This window comes from Antedon bifida, chromosome 1 (assembly GCF_963402885.1).
Source record: "Antedon bifida chromosome 1, ecAntBifi1.1, whole genome shotgun sequence".
In the NCBI taxonomy this organism is placed as follows: domain Eukaryota; kingdom Metazoa; phylum Echinodermata; class Crinoidea; order Comatulida; family Antedonidae; genus Antedon; species Antedon bifida.
Window position 1 is genome coordinate 10,469,263 of NC_136226.1, and position 27,282 is coordinate 10,496,544.

The 27,282-nt window shown below is 33.0% G+C and overlaps 3 protein-coding genes across 5 annotated transcripts in view; 1 reads left to right on the forward strand and 2 right to left on the reverse strand.

Annotated features, from left to right (window-relative positions):
* Positions 1–27,282, reverse strand: part of LOC144841609 (uncharacterized) — a 98,795-nt gene that overhangs the window by 35,578 nt on the left and 35,935 nt on the right. The gene's annotated exons all lie outside the window — the stretch shown is intronic.
* The window catches only part of LOC144841434 (vacuolar protein sorting-associated protein 16 homolog), a 53,512-nt gene that overhangs the window by 17,752 nt on the left and 8,478 nt on the right, over positions 1–27,282 (reverse strand). Inside the window, exons 11-22 of one of the 2 annotated variants that reach the window (XM_078697774.1) lie at positions 27,124–27,251; positions 26,852–26,887; positions 26,550–26,658; positions 25,996–26,130; positions 25,566–25,674; positions 24,650–24,747; positions 24,122–24,232; positions 23,749–23,829; positions 23,307–23,476; positions 23,034–23,130; positions 22,805–22,908; positions 19,497–21,542 (exon numbers count right to left, since the gene is read on the reverse strand). In XM_078697774.1, the coding sequence (XP_078553900.1) occupies positions 21,401–21,542; positions 22,805–22,908; positions 23,034–23,130; positions 23,307–23,476; positions 23,749–23,829; positions 24,122–24,232; positions 24,650–24,747; positions 25,566–25,674; positions 25,996–26,130; positions 26,550–26,658; positions 26,852–26,887; positions 27,124–27,251 (1,320 nt within the window). In that variant the 3' untranslated portion in view covers positions 19,497–21,400. Of the gene's footprint in view, positions 1–19,496; positions 21,543–22,804; positions 22,909–23,033; positions 23,131–23,306; positions 23,477–23,748; positions 23,830–24,121; positions 24,233–24,649; positions 24,748–25,565; positions 25,675–25,995; positions 26,131–26,549; positions 26,659–26,851; positions 26,888–27,123; positions 27,252–27,282 lie in introns of those variants that run through there. The other variant, XM_078697766.1, reaches the window with a different exon arrangement.
* Positions 8,462–20,431, forward strand: LOC144841418 (uncharacterized). Of its 2 annotated transcripts, none has more exons than XM_078697748.1 (7): positions 8,462–8,836; positions 9,337–9,591; positions 17,451–18,287; positions 18,551–19,339; positions 19,546–19,623; positions 19,929–19,951; positions 20,075–20,431. In XM_078697748.1, the coding sequence occupies exons 1-7, from the start codon at positions 8,560–8,562 to the stop codon at positions 20,429–20,431; spliced, it is 2,616 nt and encodes an 871-aa protein (XP_078553874.1). In that variant the 5' UTR covers positions 8,462–8,559. The 2 variants fall into 2 exon arrangements, with proteins under 2 accessions (XP_078553874.1, XP_078553881.1); XM_078697755.1 differs by lacking the exons at positions 8,462–8,836; positions 9,337–9,591 and adding exons at positions 12,532–12,658; positions 14,474–14,734.

Genomic DNA, 27,282 nt, shown 5'->3' on the forward strand with positions numbered 1-27,282 from the left:
TAGTGAAAATGGAAATAATGTGATTTATAATTAAAGATTGATTTGTATGTATTTTTGCGATTAAAGGACATCTTTTTAATAATTAATCATTTAATATATCTGAAGAAAGAACAATGATTAATTTTAAAATGTCGAGCGGCGTTTTTTGTAAGAAATATTTCTTGTTTATTATTCATATATAATGAAAAATAGCAGAAAGTTACCACCATGGTTTGACAAAGAAATTAAGCATGCTCTTTACTTAAAAAGAAAAGTGTTATAGATGCATGAGGAAAATAATAATCGTTTTTGACAAAAAAAATAATTTCTAGTTTGCTCGTACGTCTTTTAAAAGACTCGGTCAGCGTAAATATAGAAACAACTTCAATTCTCTAGCTGATCAGATAGGTAGGCCTACAAATAAAAACACGATTTTATAACAATTTCCTTTTGTATAGCGCCTAACCAAAATAAATGTTCTCTAAAGCGCAAGACCGAACTAGGTAGAAATCATTTCATATGCTATCCGAAAGAGATAGGTTTTCAGCAACTGTTTGAAGATGTCAATAGAGTTGCCATTTCTGATTGATTGTGGAAGTGCATTCCATAATGATGGAGCTGTGCAAGAGAATGACCGGTCAGCAAGTGTATGTCTACGTGTTCTTGGTTGGAATAGTCAAGCCACAGGTGTCGATTCTGGGTCCTCTGCTATATTTATTAATTTATTTATTAATGATCTTCAATTTCATTTTAAATATTCTGATTCACTTTTATTTGACGGACATAAAAAAGTTATTTAATGTTTATTGTATTTTTTTTTTGCTTTATATCAGCCTGTTAGTGGATGGTTTTTTTTTTCTCTATTGGTTGTGCATTGAATAAAATGAAAATGAAAACAATATTTGACATAATAGATATTAATCTTTCATTTCCAGACTTATTTATATAATACAAAGGTAATAATTTCCATCTTACATGTTTTCTACATATTAATTTTATAGCCCATATAATCTTGAAAGCTTTAACCTGTAGTGCAAAATATGGAATATTTATTCTTCCTTTATTTGACACCAATTTCGCTTATGTATCAATATTGATCACCAATATGTCTACTGTAGGTCAATAGTTCAAAGGTCAACATAGAAGGTTTCTAACAGTTTTTGATAGTTTTCTTTCATTAGAGTGAATAGAAAGTTGGGCATTCTGAATCTTTTCGTTAGATAGGGATAATTCCAAATGACACGTGATGCCTAATTGACCAATCAAATTGAAAGAATACAATGAGGTGTGTTATAAAATAGAATATTGAATAGATATAAATATATAATAAATTATACAAAAATTCAAATTATGAATGTATAGACATTTCTTGCAATGTTGTTTTGTACCCACAGACATTGAACAGCTGAATGAATATATAGACCTATCCTGCAAAATCGCTAAAAAACATTTCAAACAGAAGCAATATGTTAAAATGGAAGAAGTATTGGATCTAGTGGACAAGCAAGCAGAATCATCATATGGTAGAGTAAGATTCGCCACGAAGATATCACAGGGGTGTAATAAGTTTGCTGAGTTACATGATGGCATTAACCAACATAAAGACGTAAAAGTCTTGCATGATCTGGCCTGTAAGCAGTTTCGATCACTTGCAGAGTCGCACACACAAATACTTAAAGAGATTGGTATAGATAAATGTGATATCTGCACCGGCGATATATTTACTGATTGGGTTGATCATTTGAAACTGATATTTACAGAGAATTCGTCTCTCGTTTATGGTTCACTTTGCTGGAAACATGTTATTTACGAAACAGAGAAATTGGAAAGATTCTTTTCATCTCTTTCAACTCCAGCAAGGAATGTCTCAAAATCATACATTCTGTTAATGTTGCAATTCATTTGCCGTATGTTGGAGTATCGAAGTCAACTTATTCCAGAGGATCAATATGGTCTACTTTTAGTAGCTACATTCAGTCTCCCACTATGTAAATCTGAGCTTGTGGCGTCAAAATATTTCTGCGCTGTAAAGTATGACATGTACGTGCATGCTGCAATGACCATCGGATGTAATATCTTGAATTCGCGGCTAGCTGGTGAAGATTGGTATAATGAATTCTTTTTTTCCACAAACATATGTGAGCAGCTTTACAATGAAAGTCTCGAACTACAGAATAATATTTTATCCGAGAAAACTAGAAACTTGGACTTATTTATTTACCGTATGTATAACTTTATTTATTATCTTATATTCTAATAATAGGCCAGTGTGTTTTTCTCGGGAAGGATGATTTAAGTTTAAAGTAACTGTCCGTAACATATTGAAAATGATAAGATTACGCTAATACATAATTTTGTATCGTACAGTAGATACAATTATGATTTTTTAACTTGTTTATCATTATTATCATTATTATTTTTTTTATTATTTCTCCTCTCACCGTATAAACATGTAAAGCCAAAAACGTCACCCTGTCTGTATACGAGCTGGGAGAGTATGTGTATCGGCAAGTTGGTCGTCTTTTCAGTTTTGTTGTCAGATAATTTAATAACAAATTACACAATCTAGTACTTATTTGTTCGTATTTCTTTTTTATTTTTTATCGGTCGTTCTTTATTTTCCATGTTATTGTTATACTTTTTGTATTCTTCAGTGGTGGTATCACAACAGGAAACAACTTATAGGCCTAAGCACCATTTGTACCGCAACAAATTCAGTCAAGCAATAAGTGAGGCAGGAAATCAACTTACAGCTATGGGTTTTAGATTATTAAATAGTTCTTATAATAATCTGGAAAGTCCGTTGCAAATCATAGTTGAGCAACTTCTGAAAAACGTAAAGAAAGTTGAGGATAGCGCACACACAGGTACGGAAGCCCGTTCGGGTCATTATCTAATTACAAGAGCTGTTATCTGGCGAGCGCCCACTTAATTATCTGTTTGTACTGCGTCAACAAGTATATTTGCGTTGACATATGACGGCAAATGATGATGCGATTATTGAACGACAATATCGCTCTTGGTGAAAAAAACACATCCTATTTTGTATAATTTACATTTATATTGGTAGGGCTTGGTTATGCTTCTGTATTATCTTCTATTTTGTATAATTTACACTTTCTCTTGGGTAGGACTTTGCGTAAGCTAGGGGTTAGTGTTTATGAGAACTTGTAGGGCTGATAATTTGCAGCCGTCAGATATTTAAGAGGTAGCCGCCAGATAACAACTCTTCTATGCTTCTGACTTTATAGGCGAGCAGAATGGAAACACTTTTGTAAAGATCTCCGCTTTGGATACCTACCTTATCTATCTCAGATGTACCACGAAACGTAGATTTGATAACATTAGTGTTCACTATTACGATATTATTTTTTTGATTTGAACTCAAACAATGATTTAGTGCAATTTATCAGGACAGTCTCAAAACAAATTGAAACATTAATTGTATAATTATTTAAGCGGTTGGGTGGCTGCATCATATGCTAACTTTTGTATTAAAAGTAGTGACGAATTATAGGTTATATGCATTGATTTAAATGAAGATAATTGATTTTTAAAAGATATATTGATTGATTTTGTCAGAATCTAGGTTAATTATTTATAATCTATGAAAGATAGGATCTTTGTAACGTAAATACAATATCCGGTATCACTGCAAATCGAGCCATATACATTTGAATAAAATAATCCGATCAAAGTTCCTTCCGCGTATATGTCATAAACCACCCTTGTTAGCCTACATAATAATAAAGACAAGTTTCTCTAGATTTCACTATAAATCATGCGTATAATTGTATGCACTAAGAAATAATAAAACTGAACAATACGGATTTAATCATGGAGGAAATATATATATATATTTTTTGTTGTATCTCCATTGAGATCCAGCCACTGATACCCACAGCATTGTCATTTTTTTCAGTAATTTGCCTTTGGATTTATATATATTTTCTACTGTTTGTATCAATTTTGATCTGATTTTGCTGTAATTATGGAGGGTACTTTGGATAACTTCACCAAATTACGTCGCCTGTCCGAGAAACGTGTCAGGTATCGTCACCATTTACATACTTTTCTTTTACATCGTTCTAAATATTCGGCCCCTAAAGGACTTCAATTTTATGTCACATTTGGTATTCGATTTGCAGATGATGACATGCGTTCTCGTTGGAACGCTGTCCTTCACAAAAATGCTTGTCAACTCAATGAGATCCAAATTGGCAATTGCCGCAAAATCCTCACTGAGTTTGACGTTGAAATTCACTCTAGAACTAAGAAGTTGAAAAGAGAACTTCCTGCATCCGAGTTTCAAAACAAACTCAGGATTATCGCCAATGATTGCCGTAAGCAATCAACGGCAATGGCCCGAAAGGGACATCACAAATTTGGTCTACCTGCAGACTTGGTCATTTCAACACAAATGACTCTCTACCTTCGGATGATTTCAGGGCTTTTAGGAAACCCTGCAGAAGGTTCGTTTGGACTTATAACAAGAATCGGAGCAACACCTCTGATTCAGTTGTTGAAATTAATTGCCGACTTTCCGAAGGAGAGAAAAAACTTTTTTCCCGAGGACTTAAATTCTGCCCAAAACCAAGGCAGGTCGGCGCACAACAACTATCTTTGGATATGGAGTCTTTCTCCAGAAGATTACGATTACGTGAACATTTTGCTGATTCAGACAGCAGCACCACGCAAACCGAAGGCAACGCTAACAAATTTAAACCAAAAAGTTCCTGGAATCCACCTAAAAATCGTTGTCCAGCTTTAGAAACATTTATTCAGGCTATTGAGGAGGATGTACAAAACTACGTCCCGAGTCCAGATAAACGTGACAATCTCTCAAAACAAGAGAGGCAGGCCATTGCCAAATTGCGTCAGCGTAATGATATTATCATTAAACCCGCTGATAAAGGTTCTACCACTGTTGCCATGGACATCAAATTTTATGAAGAGGAGTCCTTAAGACAGCTAAACAATCCTCTTCATTATCGTAAACTTACAACGGATCCCACCCCGGAAATTGCGGATAAGGTGGCCAAATCTGTTTCTGTGATGGTAAAAAACACTCCATCGATCCTAAGATTGGACCTCATTTGGCACAGGTCAATCCAGTTCCAGGCAGATTTTATTTCCTACCTAAAATCCACAAAGCAGGCAATCCTGTTAGACCCATTATTTCGGGCAATGGCACTGCTACAGAGAAAATTTCTGAATATGTGGATGATTTACTTAGACCATATGTGACTGATCTCCCTTCATACATTCAGGACTCCACGGACTTTATCCGCAAAATTAACCAAATTCAAAATTTACCTAATAATTCTGTTCTGGCTACATTAGATGTTTCATCATTGTATACTAATATCCCCCACGAAGAAGGAGCCGACGCATGTATTTTAAATTACATACAAATTCCAGGCAAAACGCCTACTAAAGCTCATTTACGAGAACTGGTCATGTTGATTTTAACCAACAACAATTTTATTTTTGGAAATGACCATTACCTTCAAATTCATGGCACAGCGATGGGCACAAAAATGGCGCCATCTTTTGCAAATTTATTTATGGGACAATTTGTGGCCAATTTTCTGTCCCTCCAACCAAATAAACCACTTGTTTGCTTTAGATACATTGACGACATCTTCATGATCTGGACCCATGGTGAAGATAATTTGGAATCTTTTCTTCTCAATATTAATTCAGCCCACCCAACTATCAAATTTACAGCTACAAAATCCACTAGTAGCGTTGATTTTTTGGACACTATACTATCACGGTGACCATAGAAAATGGTACACTCAAACTGACCTATTCCGTAAACCCACGGATAAAAATATGTACCTGCTCCCTAGCAGTTGTCACCCCCGACACTGTACTAAAAACATACCGTACAGTCAAGCATTACGTATCAGACGTATCTGTATCATATCAGATTTAGATTTTCAGAATCGTACCGAAGAACTAACCGGACATCTTCGGAATAGAAATTACAAGAAGGAATACATCGAAACTGCTATAAAGAAAGCAAAACATATTTTTCGATGTCAAACACTGACGTACAAACCACGTCAGCCAAAAAAATCGACCAGAGTGCCATTGGTCACAACCTACCACCCTAGGTTGCCTCCATTACGGGCTGTTATTGAGAAACATATGCCCATTCTACAGTCCACAGAACGTCTCAGGACTGTTTTTCCGGAACCACCCATTATTGCATTTCGTAGACCTCCCAACTTTCGTGATATATTAGTCAGATCCAAATTTAAGAGTGAAATTAACTCTCATGACAGCCAAAATTTGGGCAGTAACCAAACTGGCCGCATTTTTCGGATAAGACAATCAATTAATTAATCAAAAACGTCATTTATCTCATATACTGTAATATTTGTGGCAAACAGTACGTCGGAGAAACAAAAAACACTCTCCGTATGAGAATGACACAACATAGATCAGCTATCAAAACATTAAAGCTTGATCAACCTGTAGCCGAACATTTTAATTCAGCTAGTCACTCAATTGCAAATTTCAGAGTTATTGCAATAGACCACGATGTCAAATGGAGCGACAAAACTCACAAAGACAAAGAAAACCACTGGGAATTACTACTTAAAACCACAAAACCTTTTGGACTTAACATTAGGAACATACTCCCAGATCGGTAAAATTATTCCACTGACTACCAAAATTTAAGTTTCAATATTAACCACCATTTTAGCTTTTTTTAGTTCCATTCCAAAATTGTTTATATCTCTAACAAGCTACCTTCTTTGTTTTCTACTCTTATTCAGTCTCCACCCACTATTCAACACGCTGTTTCTATTGTTATATTTCTTTTATTCCTGTCCACCCAGGCAGCACTTGCCAACTCATATGCTATGACTTTATCCAAATTCCCTCACTTGCACTGATGAAGGGCTAGTGTTGCCCGAAAGCTCTGCTAACTTTTCTGGCTGTTTTACTTCTCGTTTTGATTTAGCTTTTCGCTTTTATTTTGTATCTCCATTGAGATCCAGCCACTGATACCCACAACATTGTCATTTTTTGAGTAATTTGCCTTTGGATTTATATATTTCCTCCATGATATAACAAACAAAAAAACTTATTTCGATTTCGGTACCTCGAATGCTATATACGCGATGACAGACCACTGATAGAAGAAATATTCTCCCGTGTATTCACTATGCAGTAACCACTTTGGTGCAGATTGATTATTACATACAGCAATGAATCATAATTTTTTACTATGATGACACCTTTTGTAATGATGCACTGTCAAAGTATCTATATATAAATTATGGTTAATTCTGACATAGGCGAGCACAATGCAAAAACTTCGGTACAAATCTCCGCCTTGGATACCTACCTTATCTATCTCAGATGTACCGCGAAACGTAGATTTGATAACATTAATGTGCAGTTCGACGCTATTTTTCCATATTTCTATCTTAGCAAGATATTATAAAGAGTTTTTTAACAACATTTATGATTTCAACAGTAGATTTTCTACTCAATTTCAATTCTTGGCGGTCAAGTTATTTCCGGGTTTATGATAAGTTCACCTTGCAGCAACTTGGTTTCAACTATTTTCTCTCTTTTATACACAAGGGAGCAGTTAAAATAATAGATTTGACCCTAAAGGTGACTGGAAACAGGCACTTTCCATCAATCAATACAGTGTCCCTTTGGAAGACGGAAGAAAAAAACAGATACTATAGATATTAGTGATAATATCAATCAATCAATATATCTTTTAAAAATCAATTATCTTTATTTAAATCAATGCATATAACCTATAATTCGTCATAGTGACGAATTAAATCTAGTTTAAATTACACTTTTCATATTTAAGATGATTGCAAAACAGACAGAACCACAGAAGAGCACCATAGACAGACTGAGAAAATCATAAATACACAAGAAAACACTTACGTCCAAAAACCGCACAGTACTCACGTTGGTGAAAAAACAGTAATGAAGCGTAATTTTGACACAAATAAACCCAAGGACGAGAAACAAGAAACAACGACAAAACACGTTTCAGATATTGAAGGTATGATTACTGAGTTAATTTTAACAACTTTCACAATAGTAAGTAATAGCAATCCAATATAAATGGATTGTAAATATAAAATGGAGAACCGTATACACATTCAGAATTAATTGTATAATAATTAATATGGTGTTGTGGTCTTAATTATGTTTGTACCCACAGATGTTGAACTGTCAAACGACTTGTTAGAACACTTCAATTTCAATTTAGCAAATCAGTTTTTCAAACAGAAGCGACATGATAAAATGGAATCGAAGTATTGAAGTATATTGTAGCATACTTTTCCTAAATAATAATATAACATTTCGAATGTCATCATTTTGCCTTTGGCAGGCAATATTCAGTACCTTATTACTATTTCCTTTTCCAATCACATAACAGCATGAAGTCTAAGAAATTAAATCAAGTTTTTTCTGGACAGCTGGCAATTAGCTGGTATTCATTTGTAAAAAAATAAATAAGAAAACTACTTTGTTTTGTATTACAGCTTAATTCATGTTAACATGAGATACAGATAACTACAGAATATGTATTCGTTTATTCTTAAAGTGGTTGAATCTCAAATGACGAAAGCTGATCTGAATACTGATATAGATCAAGATGATTACAAACCAGACAGAACCACAGACGAGCACCATAGACAGATTGAGAAAATCATAAATGCACAAGAAAACACTTACGTCCAAAAACCGCACAGTACTCACGTTGGTGAAAAAACAGTAATGAAGCGTAATTTTAACACAAATAAACCCAAGGACGAGAAACAAGAAACAACAACGACAAAACACGTTTCAAATATTGAAGGTATGATTACTGAGTTAATTTTAACAACTTTCACAATAGTAAGTTTGTGCCCATGTTATCCGAAAGAAGCAAGGCAAGAATTAGTCTTTGAAAAACACAATCCAATATAAATGGGTTGTAAATATAAAATGGAGAACCGTATAAACATTCAGAATTAATTGTTTAATAATTAATGTGGTGTTGTGGTCTTAATTGAAGTATATTGTAGCATGCTTTTCCTCGAGAAAAATATTAATATAACATTTCGAATGTCATCATTTTGCCTTTGGCAGGCAATATTCAGTACATTATTACTATTTCTTTTTCCAATCACATAACAGCATGAAGTCTAAGAAATTAAATCAATTTTTTTCTGGACAGCTGGCAATTAGCTGGTATTCATTAAAAAAAAACAAATAAGTTTTTAAAAAACAAATGGAAGAAGTGTTTTTATTACAGCTTAATTCATGTTAACATGAGATACAGATAACTACAGAATATTTATTCGTTTATTCTTAAAGTGGTTAAATCTCGACTGAGAAAAACTGGTCTGAATATTGACATAGATCAAGATGATTACAAACCAGACAGAACCACAGAAGAGCACCATAGACAGACTAAGAAAATCATAAATACACAAGATAACACTTACGTCCAAAAACCGTACAGTACTCACGCTGGTGAAAAAACAGTAATGAAGAATAATTTTGACACAAATAAACCCAAGGAAGACAAACGAGAAATAACAACAACAAAACACGTTTCAAATATTGAAGGTATGATTACTGAGTTAAATTTAACAACTTTAACAATAGTAAGTTTGTGCCCATGTTATCCTAAACAAGCAAGGCAAGAATTAGTCTTTGAAAAAAATAAACACAATACAATATAAATGAAGAACCGTATAAACATGTTGTGGTCTTAACTACGTTTGTACCCACAAACATTGAACAATCGAACGACTTGATAGAACACTTCAATTTCAATTTAGCAAATACATTTTTGAAAAGTAAAACATGGAATAATGTTATTTATTAAAACGATGTTATTTCATTCAGATAATGAAGTTTTTAAAATGATTTTATAAGGATTACAGGGAAAAAAAAGTTTGCTAAGAATGAACAAAGAAAAACACTGCAAATAAATTAGCATACTGAACTAATAGGAAACCCACTATAAATGGCAGCCTATCCTATATTAATATATTTCATGTATCCAGTACCGGTACTATAGGCTTACATTAAAAAAATATTCTACTAAATCACAAGTATTTTTCTGAATTAATTCATTCTGCTATGTGGATTTATTCACAATCTGCATATATATTATTTTTAACGTAATTAGGCCTACTGTTACCAATGTTTTAAATATCACAACGATTCTAGATTACAGGTAGAGATGTATGTGTGATTTAATTCAATATTAACTTATTATCTGCCTTGAATAGAAAAAGATAAGGTGGAATCTGAATCCAGTAAATGGCAGAAGAAGCACAAAAGAAAGTCTTTGAAGGTAGGTCTCGATAGTGGTACTTCAAGCTCTAAAACGGAGGATCACAAAGCTTCGGGTAAACGAACAGGGGTCAAGAGTAAAGCATCAACTCAAACCAAACCCAACAAACCCGACAAAACTTCGGATATAGAGAGTGGCCAAAATACACAAGATAACACTCGCACCCAAAAACCGGCTGGTGAAAAAACAGAACGGATGAAGAGTGATTTTAACAAAAGTAAATCCAAGGACGACAAACATGAAAAATCGTCGACAGAATACGAAAAACCGTCGACAGAACACGTTTCAGATATTGAAGGTATGATTACTGAGTTAAATTTAACAACTTTAACAATAGTAAGTTTGTGCCCATGTTATCCTAAACAAGCAAGGCAAGAATTAGTCTTTGAAAAAAATAAACACAATACAATATAAATGAAGAACCGTATAAACATGTTGTGGTCTTAACTACGTTTGTACCCACAAACATTGAACAATCGAACGACTTGATAGAACACTTCAATTTCAATTTAGCAAATAAAATTTTGAAAAGTAAAACATGGAATAATGTTATTTATTAAAACGATGTTATTTCATTCAGATAATGAAGTTTTTAAAATGATTTTATAAGGATTACAGGGAAAAAAAAGTTTGCTAAGAATGAACAAAGAAAAACACTGCAAATAAATTAGCATACTGAACTAATAGGAAACCCACTATAAATGGCAGCCTATCCTATATTAATATATTTCATGTATCCAGTACCGGTACTATAGGCTTACATTAAAAAAATATTCTACTAAATCACAAGTATTTTTCTGAATTAATTCATTCTTCTATGTGGATTTATTCACAATCTGCATATATATTATTTTTAACGTAATTAGGCCTACTGTTACCAATGTTTTAAATATCACAACGATTCTAGATTACAGGTAGAGATGTATGTGTGATTTAATTCAATATTAACTTATTATCTGCCTTGAATAGAAAAAGATAAGGTGGAATCTGAATCCAGTAAATGGCAGAAGAAGCACAAAAGAAAGTCTTTGAAGGTAGGTCTCGATAGTGGTACTTCAAGCTCTAAAACGGAGGATCACAAAGCTTCGGGTAAACGAACAGGGGTCAAGAGTAAAGCATCAACTCAAACCAAACCCAACAAACCCGACAAAACTTCGGATATAGAGAGTGGCCAAAATACACAAGATAACACTCGCACCCAAAAACCGGCTGGTGAAAAAACAGAACGGATGAAGAGTGATTTTAACAAAAGTAAATCCAAGGACGACAAACATGAAAAATCGTCGACAGAATACGAAAAACCGTCGACTGAACACGTTTCAGATATTGAAGGTATGATTTTCACAATACTAAGTTTGTGCCCATTTTAATCATGATTAGTCGCCGACTAATCTTATTAATTTTATATTACATTAGTAACTGTTAGTCAAATTTTCTTTTTTAAATACTCTTCGCAAACAAAATCCAATTATTAATTACCGTAAATATAGAATTAATCATTAATATGGTGATGTGCTAAACTATGTTTGCATCCACTTCAATTGCAATTTAGCTAAACGGTATTTCAAACAGAAGCGATATGATAAATGGAAGAAGTGTTGGTTAAAGTGGACAGGCAGACGAAATCAGCATATGGTAGAGGAAGATTCGCCACGAAGATATCACAGGGGTGTAATGATTTCGCTGAGTTACATGACTGCATTAACTATCAGATGACAGATGTCAAAGTTTTGCACGAACGGGCATGTGCGCAGTACTTTTCACTTGCAGAGTCTCACAGAGAGATATTGAAAGAGATGGACATGGAAACATGCACTATCTTTAATGAATTTGCTAACCACTTACATGTAATATTAATGGAGAATTCGCCTCTTGCGTACGGTTCACTTGAATGGAAAAATGTGATTTCTAAAACAGAGGAACTGGAAAGGTTTTTTTCATCTCTTCCAATTCCAGCAAGAAATGTCTCAAAATCATACATTCTGTTAATGTTGCAATTTATTTGCAGTATGTGGCTTTATCGAAATCACCTTATTCTAGTGGATCAATATGGTCTCCTTTTAGTAGCTACATTCGCTCTTCCACTGTGTGAATCTGAGCTTGAGGCGTCAAAATATTTCTGCGCTGTAAAGCATCACATTGTAACATGTACGTGCACCCTGCAATAACCATCGGGTGTAATATCTCTAATTTGCAGCTACCTGTTAAATATTGGTATAATGAATTCAATAGGTTCACACAAAGATGTGAGCTACTCTACGACGACGGTCTCAAACTGCAGAAGTATATTCGATCTGAGGATGATATTAGACAATTTGACCATTAAAACTCGTACGTAGGCCTCCTATAAATTATATTACGTTATATATTCCTTAATCCATGGTTATATTGGAAATAATAAATAATTCCGATAATACGTATTCACTGTAGTGAATGTTTTAAGTGTGAAATTATAACCACAACACATTTGTTTACTATAGTCAAGAGGGATTCATCTCATTTTATTTAATATCAAAATAGCAGCCAAAGTTTGAAATAGTGAATGAATTGATACATGATTACATGATAATACAGATATAAAACAATCACTATTATTGTAGTTTAATAGTGGGTGTCTAGAAAACTCAGATCTAGAAAACTCAGATATCTGACTTTTCTAGATCTAGAAAACTCAGATATCAAGATCTGAGTTTTCTAGTTCCAAAATGGAACTAGAAAACCCAGATCATCAAATTGATCGTTCCATTATTATCAGAGGGTAGCTTGTTTTAAATACAACAGTATTATACGTTTTCTTACTAATAATAATTATTGTAGGCCTAACTTGTAGTAGCGGCCTATGTTTAATCATAAAGAAATACAGTATACACCTTTTAAAATGTAGGCTTAGTATTTAGGCCTAGCCTAGCTAAGCAAACTTAATTCAAGGCTCAACGTGTGGGCGCTATCGCGATGTATCGCGATAAGTAGGCCTGGTACTAGGCTAGAAGTGATCAACTCGTACCCAAAATAACTCGTACCTATTCCCAACTTGGCTAACTTGTACCTCAACCAACTCGTACCCACACCAACTCGTACATACCTAATTTTTAAGCCTACATTTTAACGGTAACGTGCACTGTATTTTCTTTATGATTTAAGTCGTAGGCCGCTGTTACAACATTAGTAAGAAAACGTACACAGTAATCAGTTTTAATAATACTCTAGTATTTCAAATGACCTTCTGATCAATAATGGAATGATCCAAATGACCTACCAACCAATCATATGATGATCTGAATTTTCAGATATTGATATCTGAGTTTTCTAGATCTAGAAAAGTCAGATATCTGAGTTTTCTAGATCTGGAAAAGTCAGATATCTGAGTTTTCTAGATCTAGAAAACTCAGATATATCTGAGATCTGAGTTGCTTTTTTTTTCATTTGTTTTTTGATAATACATTAAATATTATATTTATTTGGATTGTATAAACACATCTACTGTAGTGTTAATTATTTAAACAAACGACCAAACAATCCTAGGCCTAGCAAGGCTAAAGCACATAGTTCTAGCCTAATACTAACAGGAATAGTATGAGTTAAGTAGGAGGCCTAGACCTAGAAAGATACCATTACGAAACTTCGACACCCAACTGGAACTCATCTAGGTTAACAATTACAAGTCTTGTAGAGATGTTCCCATTAATTTATCAAAATCATACAAACGATCTAAAGCTAATTTAAATGGTTTTTTTGTCTTAAATTAGTATGTACTTCCATCACGAAAACAGTCATAACATTCAATCTTCGCGGCGGAAGTACAGGTGGCACTGTTGTATTTCAAAAGCAATAGTATAAAAAAAATATTTTCCAAACGCGAAAAGATTATTATATTACTTAACGATCGTTAAATTAAATTAGGCCTAAGTGCTATTGCACGCCATGTGACCCACAATCGTCCAATCAAATGACAGGAATTTATAATATATGTGTATACGGTAGAGGATATTTTGAGGGTTAGGTTTATCAGGGTAGCTGGCCAGCCAGTATTCACCGCACATATATGTAATTTTGCATAATCTAGTACTTACGTTTGTTCCTAATTCTATTTCATTGCCTGCATGGTCGTTTATTTTCTATATTTTAATTACCTGTTTTTCTCTAAAGTGGTTGACTTAAGACTGACAATCCAAGATAAATACACACCAGAGAAGACAACAGACGAGCAACTGATAGAGGCAAATCTGAACGCTATTTTGAATCATTGGAATGACAGCTTTGACAAATTCAGTCAAGGAAACACAGAGGATCTTTCGGAAGTTGTAGCTGCCACCAAGCGACTACTGATAAACTGGAATAAGATTGGAAGTAATCTGGAAGTCTGGAATAATCTGCGTGTAAAGAAAGTTAAGGATGACGTATACACAGGTCAATAGCAAAGTACAATTTACCATTAAAAATGTCATGACAATAATACAAAATAGACAAAATAAGGCCTGGGGAATTCATAATACTCCAATACAGTACCTCTCATTCAATTCAGTTTGATTTTATTCCTTTTGTTTTTCGGCGCCCAACTTTGCAATCTATACGACAAAATATAATAACATAGTAGAACAATAATCATCTTTAGTAGCTTTAACCTAAAATAGTAATAATCTTTCTTTTCTTTCTTTTGTTTTATCCATTTTACAAAATAAATACCATGTTCGGACATACTATATATATTTTTTTAATAGATAATAATAATGATAATTGACGTATTTTATTAGATTCATAATTTACAAAAATATCACTGTCAAAATAATTTATGTTAGGGATATATTCCTTTCTCAGTTTCTTATAAAAAGAACGAAAATGTAGCCCTCTACCCGCACAGTTTAATAACAAAACAAACACAATCTATTTTCACTAGTAATATTCATATGACGGCCTCTTTCAATTAATAGATGGGCTTGGCATAAGGAATCTTGAGATTGTTGTTTAAAGTTTAAAATTTAAATGATATGTTAATGGCATTTTTAACATGCAAATACTTATTATAATATCTTTTATTATTGTATTTCCTGTTTGTAATGAAATATCCCGAACCACATCTGTTTTACAGAAAGGGCGAGTTCCACATACACCCAAATCCAAGCCAATCTAAAATGGATTTAATTTCAGATGTCCATCTTAATTCTTCCATTTTCAGTCCACATTATTTGCTTTTTTGGTAGCATATTTTTGATCATATTTAATTTAATTTTAGGCCTATCATTTTAAGAATGTAATGACATTAATAGGAACCTTGTTGAACCGTAAAATGTGCTAAAAGTCACATTTATGCAAACAACCACATTTGTGCAAACACTTTGCCCTCAAATGTTCAAACAACAGTTTTGACCAAGACATTTTGCACCAATTGGTTGATGAATTCCTTCCATTCCATGCGCTTCGCGTTCTGAAATCTCCAAAGATCTAGCCAATTTATCAATATTATCAAAAGACATGTCCTCCTGTAGAGCTCGTCTGCGAACCTTTTTATTTTGGCCGTCTTGAATTATCTGATGCTTCATCTCTGCATCCATTGGATCCTGGTTATCTATATCACAGTTACTAATTAATCTGCGTAAACGAGAACGAATTGGTCCATGTTTTCCCTTTCGTGTTGCACAATATTTCGAAATTGCAAATTTCATACTCCGTATTCTTTTTGGGCAAGAAATAATCTTCAAACACCTTGACTTGTTTCGTATACACGTCATCATTTCCATAAGCAGTACTAATGTTTCATTCATGCCGAACACATTTTCACCTCCTCTATCTAAAAGTAAGGCTCTTTTTGCTCTGAGTTCGTAATTTTCCAAGCCACCAGGCTATTTTTAAAACGGGCCAGTCATCTTTTCTATCGTGTGGCAAGTGTACTTGACTCGCCATGGTACGTCAAAGGGAGTCACATGAGCCAATAAACCATGCTGCACCACCATAATTACGTATCCTCGTCGCCAATGTAATATATCGACATAAAACATTGTTACCGCCTGATGGAAATGATGACGTGTATAAGAAACAAGTCAAGGAAAGACACATACAACGACGTGAAGGTACAAATAGACAATCAAGCTATAGTTATGTAACGTTTTGATTATGGTATTCGGCAATGTAAATGTATAGGCCCACGGTAATATTATATCAACCATCTATTTTGTCGGTTCAAAGTAAAATCAATAAAATCGCCGTTTAGAAAGTTTAGAAGGAATCAAGCCTGAATCAAAGCCTAAAGAAATAATTAATTTTAAAACAATAACATAAAAGTAAAACAATCATGCTATAACAAGGTACATCATAGAGATAAACGATCTGTATAGGTAAAATTATTAGAATTGAAGTCTCTTTATCGACTCATTCGACTATTAAATATTCATAGTCAACACTCCAAAATAATTTACGAATCTGTACAATATAGTGGTATAGTACACTTTACAATTTCCTTTTCAAATGAGAAACAAATAAATCAAAATGTTCTAGACAGCTAAAAATACAATGATTTCTAAACAATAAATAACAAAAACTAGTCTGTTGCTGTGCTAGTAAAATTGTTATTCATCCTTTTTACTTGTAAGGCCTTTCATTATTTTTTTGTATTTATATATATTTTTTTAAATCTATACTGCACATATTATATATGACACATAATGTATACTTGTGTGGGATAAGAAGCATAGCATCATGTTTACTAGAAGCTGAGAAGCCTAATAAAGATAAGTTCTATATAGAATACAAAACCGTAAAAGAAAACATTGACAGTTTAATTGTAGAATGTCGAAAATTAAAATTGCCATTTGCCTCAAAGGAAGACTTGGAAAAGTTTAGAGCTCTCCATAAAGGTAGATACAATACATAAATTAAAACAAAAATATTCGAAATATTTTTGTTAATAAATATATATTATTAGGCCTATTTGTCGCTTTACTCTAGTAATCCATACCATTATTGGTCTCTACATATGCAACATATAAAGTATAATGTATTTATCGCTTTTTCCATGAAAAATATATACAGTATTTAATATAATTGATAATTCTATTCAATTTAAAATTTATTGTAATTTAATTTTAAAACACTAAACAGGATCTAACTGTATGTTTTATGTCTTATAAAGCCGTCAAGCAAAATATGACTGGTAGGTCATATTCTCGAAGCAAAATGATTGCACCTGATCCTGATGTATCACGACTTGTTGACGCGGCAGTGGATAAATATCTCAAAAGGGATTACGATCAGATGACTAAATGTCTAGATGATGCTGAAGAGAAAGATGGATCATGTGATGTGCGATTGGCATTTGCTGGAAATATTTCTACTGAGTTCCATCTTGTTGTCACTTTCAGCAATAATATACCCGAGGAAAGTGGACTTGCGACTGTCGAGGAAACTACTCAGAAATATTTGCTTTACTTGGCAAATGATCACCAGAATGTAATGAAATTAATGAACGAAAACTCAAGTGACACTATGAAGACATTAACGGTTGGCCTGTTCACGCTGCCAAATGTCATGCCCGGTACACATTCGTGGATACAACTGGAACGAGATGCCAACCAGATGGTTCAGTATTTCGAAGGTTTAACCAAGAGTGGCCAATCGGTCACTAAATGCTACATACTGCTTTTCCTAACAGCCATACATAATTTTATCGCCACACGTAACAGACTTTGTAGAGCAGAACATTTTAGATTGCTACCTTTCATATTGCCTTGCAGAATTATTTGCGAAAGTAAATTACTACAGTCAAATGCGTGGATAAAAACCAAATTTGAAGTTTATGAGGTAGTAGTACTGACAACAGGTGCAGCACTTGGAACTGGACAAATTCCATGTGAGCCACGTTATCCATATTACTGGAACATGTATGATGAACTCGTAGAAAGAGGGAAACAGTGTGGAATTGAACTAACTAATGCTAACAAGCAGGAACACATGGACAGAATGCGCCGGGGTAAGAAAGTCATCATTATTTCTTTCGGTACCGGCATTAACTGCATATTAATTTGTATTAAGTTTTAAAAAATACGGTAGTTATTTTAATAGAGTTTGTGTATGATTCTCTATAAACGCACGTTTCGCACTTTTGAAAGTACTGTAACATTTTGTTTTTCAAATAATAATTATGAATAAACTTTTTTTTAAAATCTTAGTAGCATATTTAAATGGTTTTTTATTTATTTACTTACATAAATAAATAAATTTCTATCTTTTTAGAGGGATTAAATCTTTGCAACGGCACAGAAGACAGAATGTGTATCACAGCAGCATTATTGTACCATAGAGCTGGTTGTTATAAAGGACTGATGCTGATACTAAATGCTGCTAACCAAACTCGTGCAGTCAAAAATATAAGAATGAACTTTACCATGCGTGCGTCACAAACATTTGAAAAATGTGTTGACTATCACAACGAAATCTCCGATGCAAACACTTATGAAGAACTTGTTGAAAAGTCGTATCACTACTTATCCACCGCCGCAAAAGATTTGTTAAATTTCGTTGAGAAAATGGGTGAAAAAACATCCAACGACCTAATACTTTGGGTAGACGAAATCTTTCAAGCAACAAACGGAAAACCTGAATTATATCCAGTTCTGGAAATAGAATCAGTAACCGAGAAATGCAATATGGCATCCGTGTCTATACAACGTATGAGTGAAGAAGCTAAATGTATTGCACAGACATATTTAAACTTTTTTATGAGTTTTATTATGAACTTCGTCACAAGACGTTTTCAATTGCATGTTAACGATGTTTGGATTGGTGGATTGAAAATAACACTGGCGGTTATTATGCTGTGTAAGGATGTGCTTGTCACGTCTAACTTTTCAGTCAAACAAAAACAGAACTCATACAATGTAGCAGCAGCATATATGACACAAATGAGTGACGACGATGTTTGGACAGAAGAATTGGAATTTGTTCTAAATGAACTTCCTAACCTAAAACTACAGTGTAAAAAGTTTGATGAAATATGCAGAAGGAGGGAAAGACAAAAGAACGGTAAATATCATTTTGATCATAGTATTGATTTTATAAAATTCCATGCAAACTATATAATTACTATTAATGAGATAAATAATCTACAACATGCTTTCATGCGATACATATTAGAGAATCACATGGTCAAAATTAATGCAAACAAAAGTCTATGCAACCATTTGTAAGTTTGATATCCATAACTGATATGCTTTTTTTTATTCTGTAAGTGTGGCCTAACAATGAAAGACAAACTGAACAAAGCAAGACACAGGATCAAAAACCTTGTGAACGGAACATTGTCTTTAGTAAGTCAAATGCACGTGTATTAAAAACTATTGAGTTTAGTCTTCTTTTGCCATCCATTGGCACACTAAAATTTGTTGTTAACGTTTCCTTTGCCGAAAGTATTTAATAAAACAACATAAGTAGGTCATATATATTACAGAGTTAAACATACACTAGTTATAGTGTTTAAAACATTTAAGTTTAGTAAGAGTATGTAATTACGGATAAATTTTGGCTTTAATAACACACATTGTTTGAGTTAAAATACACAGTGAGTATTGTTTCTCAATGCAATGTCACTAACATTTCGTTTTCCTTATTTCAGGCGGTTACCACGGCCAGGCTGATGTAAGATACTTACTTGTTTACCAATAGTAGGCCCTAATATAAACTATATTACTTTATACATAGATATACGGATATTTACCATGTTATTGCATTAATGACCATAATTATGACTTGTTATTACAGAATTTTATGAAAAAAGAAATATTGTTGGGATTTAACAACAAATACGAGTATGAACACATCCTCAGTTGGGACACCTTTTCTACAGTATGCATACACTTGGACTTTACTAATGACGCAAGACGTGACTGGCGAGCACTTGCTGAAGAGATGGGAGTACAAGCTGAGACAATTGAAGCTTGTCGTCTTCAATATACATACAACATTACAAAAAAACTGCTCGAGATTTTCTTTAATCAAAATCAAGGTAAACCACGGGAAGAAATATTGCATGAACTCGTCGATACGTTAAGAACATGCAAGCTTGGCCGTGCTGCTGAATTAGTTGAGAAAGATATCCATAGGCCTTTTACAAACTAAAGAGATCTATATTACATATCGCAATGACATCAAACTGATCATAAACGAAAGAGAGTTATTTTTAAATTACTGTAATTACAATTTCATTTCCTTATACAAATGTATATGAATAATAACTACTACATAACTTTTAGAGAAATATTTTTTAAAATGAGTAGTAAAGTGTTACATTAGTTCCTTGTGTCATATCGAATGTACAGCGCAAACTAATTCAATAAATTACATAACAATCATAAATGATTAAATCAAACAACAAATGTAATATCTCGCATAAAAGGCAAGATACAATATTTGTTATACTGTTATTAATTCTATAAAGGTTGGTTCATAGTGACTACAGTATTATCAGTATCGAATAAATTTACAAAAAGGATTGGCCTTTTTTTGTATAACATTAAAAATCAGTATATAATTTAGTTTTAACTAGTTTTTTAATAGACCAGAAGAAACTATGATCTTTGTATGTATGGTGTGTGGCAGTAATAGTGTATTTACCTGTAGGATCTAAATATGGTATATTTACTGTAAAGCGAATACAGGTAACAGCATCAGTCACTAGGTATTTGTATAGGACAAATTTATAATACTGCAAATGTTTGATGTTACTCATTAGGTCAAAGTTTACAATATCTGTACATATAAATATGATGTTCTTATTTTCTACAATCGATGCTAATATAATTTGCCCCAAAAGAAATTGGCCTCATGGTTATAAATGGCAATACAGTATTACTATTACCGTATTTTTAAAGGTATCATTGATAATTGTTTTAATAGAGATATAGAATCCAATTTCATGTACTTAAGTACTACACTAAAGGAAGAACATTTGTCTATGTGTAGGCCATAGGTGCCAAAGATATAAAATACAAGAGATACATACAAACAAATGATTAAGCTATAATTGTACATTTAGATGTTAAAATTAAATTAAAATAGTAACTACTTCAACATTCAATATTTGTGTTCTTATTTTTTTCCCAATTGTGATTTCATTGTGCCTATTTTAGCAGCAAGTTGTTTGTTTTGAACACCGCATTTCATAAGCACCAAATTTAGATCATCCTCACTTTTTATCTGGAAGGCAGCTTCAGCAGCCTGCTCCAAAACACTGAAAAACATGATGACGACGATTATGCTGATATTGAATGATGTCATGTTAGGCAAAAAAGGAGACATTTTAAATTGGAATTGCTAATTTGGTATCAGTGAAAATGATATTACAAATACATAATACTGGCAGTGTGGTTTATTATGAGCATTATCAGCATATTATTGTAGCCGTGGCAAGGGCATTATAGCAACCTAAAGATCCTATATTATGCTTTTTTTTTATCATGGCTGAATTTGTTAACTATATGCATATGATACAGAATTAGGGTTTCCTGTCCAGTCTGGATCAAACTTGATCTAGCATAAGCCTAAAACCTACTTACTCTATAACACATCTAAATCTAAATCAAGTTTTATTATCTTAAAATTAAAATTCTTAACAAAGTTATTTACTAGGACTAATTTTAAATCTGTTTGTAAAAAGTCTATTGTACTTGTTTTTACTAGGCCATCCAGCTATCAAATTAATAAATATTTAAAAAACTGCTAGACTGCTAAAACAAACTAAATGAAGAAACAAGATACAAATCCTACACGTACACTGGGTTTGTCTGTAGTGATTATTCCCTACAAATAAACACCAAGTCTACTCTGTTTATGAAATCTGATCTGTGACTACACTTTGAGTAAACAACTATTGATGAACCTTTAAATAACAACGGCCCAAACATTGGACTCATAAATATTGATTATAAGTCTTGGTCGGCACAACATTTAAATATGTTGTGGCGATTAAAAAGAGTTAATTGGCTGGCAGTCCTACGTCCTAGTTGTTGTATACATATCTAGCTCAATGCTGAACGTAGAGACCTGAGGCCCCTGCTTTAGGAACCCTAAGTGCTCCTGCGACGTTTTTTTTTTGACATATTTTAATGCCTGTTAATGCCTCAGGGATTTATCCAGTGAGTGCTCATAACCATTACGCCACTGATCTAGCTATCCATGCTGAAATGTTACTGTATATCTACAGTCCACTCCAAGTCAAAACAGCCATGCTCTAAGATCCTGGATGTGAAATCTAAACTTATCCAATATTGTTCAATGTTCTTGTACTTTAAACTCAGAATAAGCCATGCCCTAGAATATGATCTCTTCATTTGTAAGTACTGTATACTACTCTAGGATTTTGATCTGATCACCTTATTTGCATAAGTCCTGCCTGAAATCCAAAGCTTTCTAATAATAATATGAAAACTCTAGTTGCTGGACTAAAGGACATCACGCTATAAGTGAATTATAACTATATTTTAAATTTCTTACCCAATTCGTAGATACATTCTGACACGGTTTTCTGCTGGTACCTTTGGCACATACTTATTGGCCTCTGTTAGGTTTCCATATTTGTAACACACCTCAACAAATGGCTAAAATACACACAACAAATTAATAAAACATGTAAGATAATCAAAGCAAAAACTAAAAATAACCCAATATATCTTTTTGTATTTTTATACATTATTTGAAATACCTTTCATCAAATCTTTCTTACCTCAAATCCTATAGGCGATTTTTTACTTTTAGAAAACTTTTCTAATTCAATCCAATCTCTGTTCTCAGATAGTGCCTCTATCTTTATTCTCCAAAACCTGCAATAAATGTAAACAGTTATGCTATTATACTATTTATTAGTAGTAGTATTAAGTACAGTAATTACACAGATGACGGTCATCTTCAAGTGTTACTTATATGTTTAATCAATATAATGTTGTAATAATAAAAAAATAAAGAAATGAAAAATAGTATAAAACTTCTTAATTCTCACCTTTTATCAGGTACTTTAAATTCTTTCCTTAGTTGTTCAGCTAGTTTGGTACGATTTGTAAGAAGTAGTTCTAAAATAGTGTCATGAATAGATAAGTTCAAGTATGGCTGTTTTAAGTCAGCCTCCATGTTCCTCTGATATGTTAACAGTTTTATCTGCTCTTCAGTCATCTGAAAAATAGTTACAACACACAACCTTTATCAATAAGCAGTAAAATTATTAATGTAAATAAGAACATTTATCTGAAAATATTAAATTACTAATTAATAATGATTAGTTAATTAGAATAAATTCAAATTCATTCAAAAAAATTTACACCCAAATGGTACTGCATTGGGTTAAACGACAAAGTATAACAGAAGTGATTTTAACAATAGGTTACAAAATAAACAGCTAGTGCATATGAAATAAATTGATTTGTAAACCAGCCCTATACAAATACCTTAGTTGCAAATTCATTGTTGCCTTTCTTGTAGTTTTCTTGCGCAACATGTAACATGTCAATCTGAGTTTTTACATTTTTCTGAAAAAAAAAATGTTTTCATTAGGAAGAAACGCAATTGGTTAAAGAACATTATTTCTAGATACCAGGAAGGCTACTGTAGATGGAATCCAGTCAACACCAGTTAACTCAGCCTCAAGTCATCTGGGCTCTAGGTCAAAGTATTTCTAATAGAGTATTGACTAGGGCCTAGGGTGTTTAGGCCCAACTTGGATGTATAGTAGATGTGTGTGTGTGTGTATATCCATTGCATAATTTGTAAGTCTTTTGGGCACAAATGTTTGTGAATGGTGCATTACAGTATAAATATTACCTCTGAACCGTATACGCAACTATTTGAGACTTTTATATTTGCCATCTCTAGGTAGTCATCTACTTGCTCATACAAATTCTCCAACATGTCTGGATTTTGTTGTCGACAATACTAAAAAACAAAAATAACAGATTTATCCTCTACTTGACCATACAAATCGTTTAACTTATCTACCTTTTGTTGTCGATAATATTAAAATTGAACACAAACAAACAAGTGTAATATTCATTATATTGTACCCAACATATTGTTCTAAAAATTATCTAAAATAAACATTTAATTCCAGCAAAAGCCAAAAACATTCAGAAGAAGTGTACCAAATCCAATACCATATTTCACTTCAATTTTAATACGACAGAGAGTCCATCCTAATATGTTTTGACTATACAATTTGATTACAATTTTCAATGTACAAAATTGTATTTATACGCAAATGACATTATTAAAAGTGGAATGCTGTTTCAAATGTATTCTACTGATTTATGCTGGATGCAATTCAAATAATTTAACTAAACTGTTTTAACTCACTTGCATGTAAAGACTTTGAGCAACTGGTTGGTTTCTTAGTGTCATCAAAAAGTCTCCTAATTTCTTCTTGTCTTTCATGCTTAATATAACAAGAAACACTGTAGAGAAAACAGTTACCATGAGAATAGAATAAGAATAAACTTGTTTATTGTTAATTAATTAGATGTTTTTGCCCTACTCTGACGTAATTTGTACTTTATACTAAGTACATTTGAGAATACTTGCGAAAAAATTTGCAAGTAGTTCTCGGGTGGGACTCGAACCCACGACCTCCAGATCACTAGCCTGGCGTTCATACCTCTAGACCACCGAGCTTGCGCTGATGGCTAGTGGTTAGATTCGAGCCCAAGTAAGCAGCGGGTACTGCACCAACAGGATAGTAATTGTTGGTGCAGTACCCGCTGCTTACTTGGGCTCGAATCTAACCTAATTTTCGCAAGTATTCTCAAATGTACTTAGTATAAAGTACAAATTACGTCAGAGTAGGGCAAAAACATCTAATTACTCAACTCCTTGACGCAAAACTACAATTACAATCTTGTTTATTGTTGCTATAAAACACGTTACTAGTATCATTGTTAACACAAAAGTCCAGTGCCTACAAATTAACAGCGAATACAACTATTTTATTTCAATCCTTAAAAGAAGAATTTTCAACACTAATACAATATTCTGGTGTCTTAATTAATGTTTGGACATTATTTAACATATAATATTTTTATTTAAATATAGTAAGGCCTTTCCTCTTTTGAGACACCCCTATTAAGGTACACTTTCCTATGAGATGAACAAAGCAATATATATTAACACTCTAGCCAACCCCTATTCAGTGGACACCCGATACTAATGGACCACTTTGTTGGGACCCGAAGGAGTTCTACTGTACTGTACTTATAGGTACTGGATAGGTACTTACCTAAATCAGTATCCCCACTCTCAATTGCCTTGGAAAGAGCTACATCATCATGATCCATCTTCATGAGTAAAGGAACTTGCTCGGCTGCCTTAGGCTCATACTCCAAAAGCTAAAACAAATATCTTAACATTTACTTATCCTAAAAGTGGGCTGGTACTGCTTTATCTGGATCTGGATCCTACTGTACAAATGCCATCATATAGGCTATGACATACAGGTTGCGCTCCCATGGGCCTAACTAGTTGCAATTAAACTTTTATGTGGGCAAGCTTAGCGATACGGTCATGTCTAGTGCGTCCAGTTGGGTCTTGAAATTAGTCTGAGTTGGTGCATATCTAGTTTATTATATATTATGCTTTCAAAGGTGACTGAATTAAATAAACTTATAATCAGTGAGATGCTTCTGTTGGAGTAAAGCAATTAATCTTACCTTTACTGCTAGGCCAGCCCGGCCACATTCCCAAGCCTTGGATGCAATCTCAGAATAGGATATGCCAGGAGTATCACCCAGTTTACTTTGGATAGCCCTGGCAATCTGATCATCAGCAACATGTGTCTGCTGAACCTGAATAAAACAAGCAAACTAATTACTTACTTAGATACAGTATATAGTCCCTCTGAAAAAATAATTCTTAAACATTTTTTGTTGAATATGCTATTTTAATGTTACATAATAGTTATCCATTTTGACTATTAGAATTATATCGAATGTATTTACCTGAAAAAAAAAAATGTAATTATAAGCAAAAAACAGTCAAATTGGCTATCAGCCAATAGGTTTTTGGTTGAATTTAACCATTTATTTATTTCGTCATTTTATAGGTGAAACATTCTTTTTTCAGTTTTTTTTTCTACAGAAGTGATTAACTTTATTAAAACTATAAAATGACCTATTCAAAGTATGATTTAATGAATTTTCATTTTTCATGTTTTTGGGGAATACATCAACCAACATTGAACACAAATAATAGTTTTGAGTGATACCTTATAACATGCCCAATGACCTAAAATTCTGCTTTCTCCCTCTGTTTCTGGCAATTTCAAATATTTACAGATTCGAACTGCTAGACACCAATTTCTTCTAAGTATCAATCTATAAATATCATAATCATTTCAATTCAATTAATTGAACATTAATTAAACAGTATAATAATTACATCAAGCATATCAAACAGAATGTATTGGTATGTAAACATTACTAATATGTACAAAATGAATCAGATCATGGTTCAGGTTTTACATTCATTCAAATAATATTTCAAAAACTATAATTTTTTTATACTAACCTGTCAATGAGAACTGGTAATGTAAGATGCTTCAATCTATGATGTATATTAAGGAATAAAGATTATGAAACCAAATAAGGTATTTGTTTCTAAATTCTTAAACAAATTTGTTTGTGTAACTTAAATATATGAATGTACAATAAGATACAAAGACTAGGAAGGTGAGTTTTATAAATATTTTCACTGTATTATTGTTTTCTTTTTTAATGGTCAAAATAAAAATCTGAATTTGTTAACTCTGTTGTTGCAAACGCTTGTGAAATAAAGGATACTGTTCGTAGGTTATGGGAATGCCCACTCGATAATCCCGTACAGCATTGAGTACACGCAGCATCTGACACATGTTGACAAACATGTCAGGTTTCATGTTGCTAAGGAAACATTTGCCGAAAGATGCAGCCTAAAAATCAAATAAGCAAATTTGTTAATTT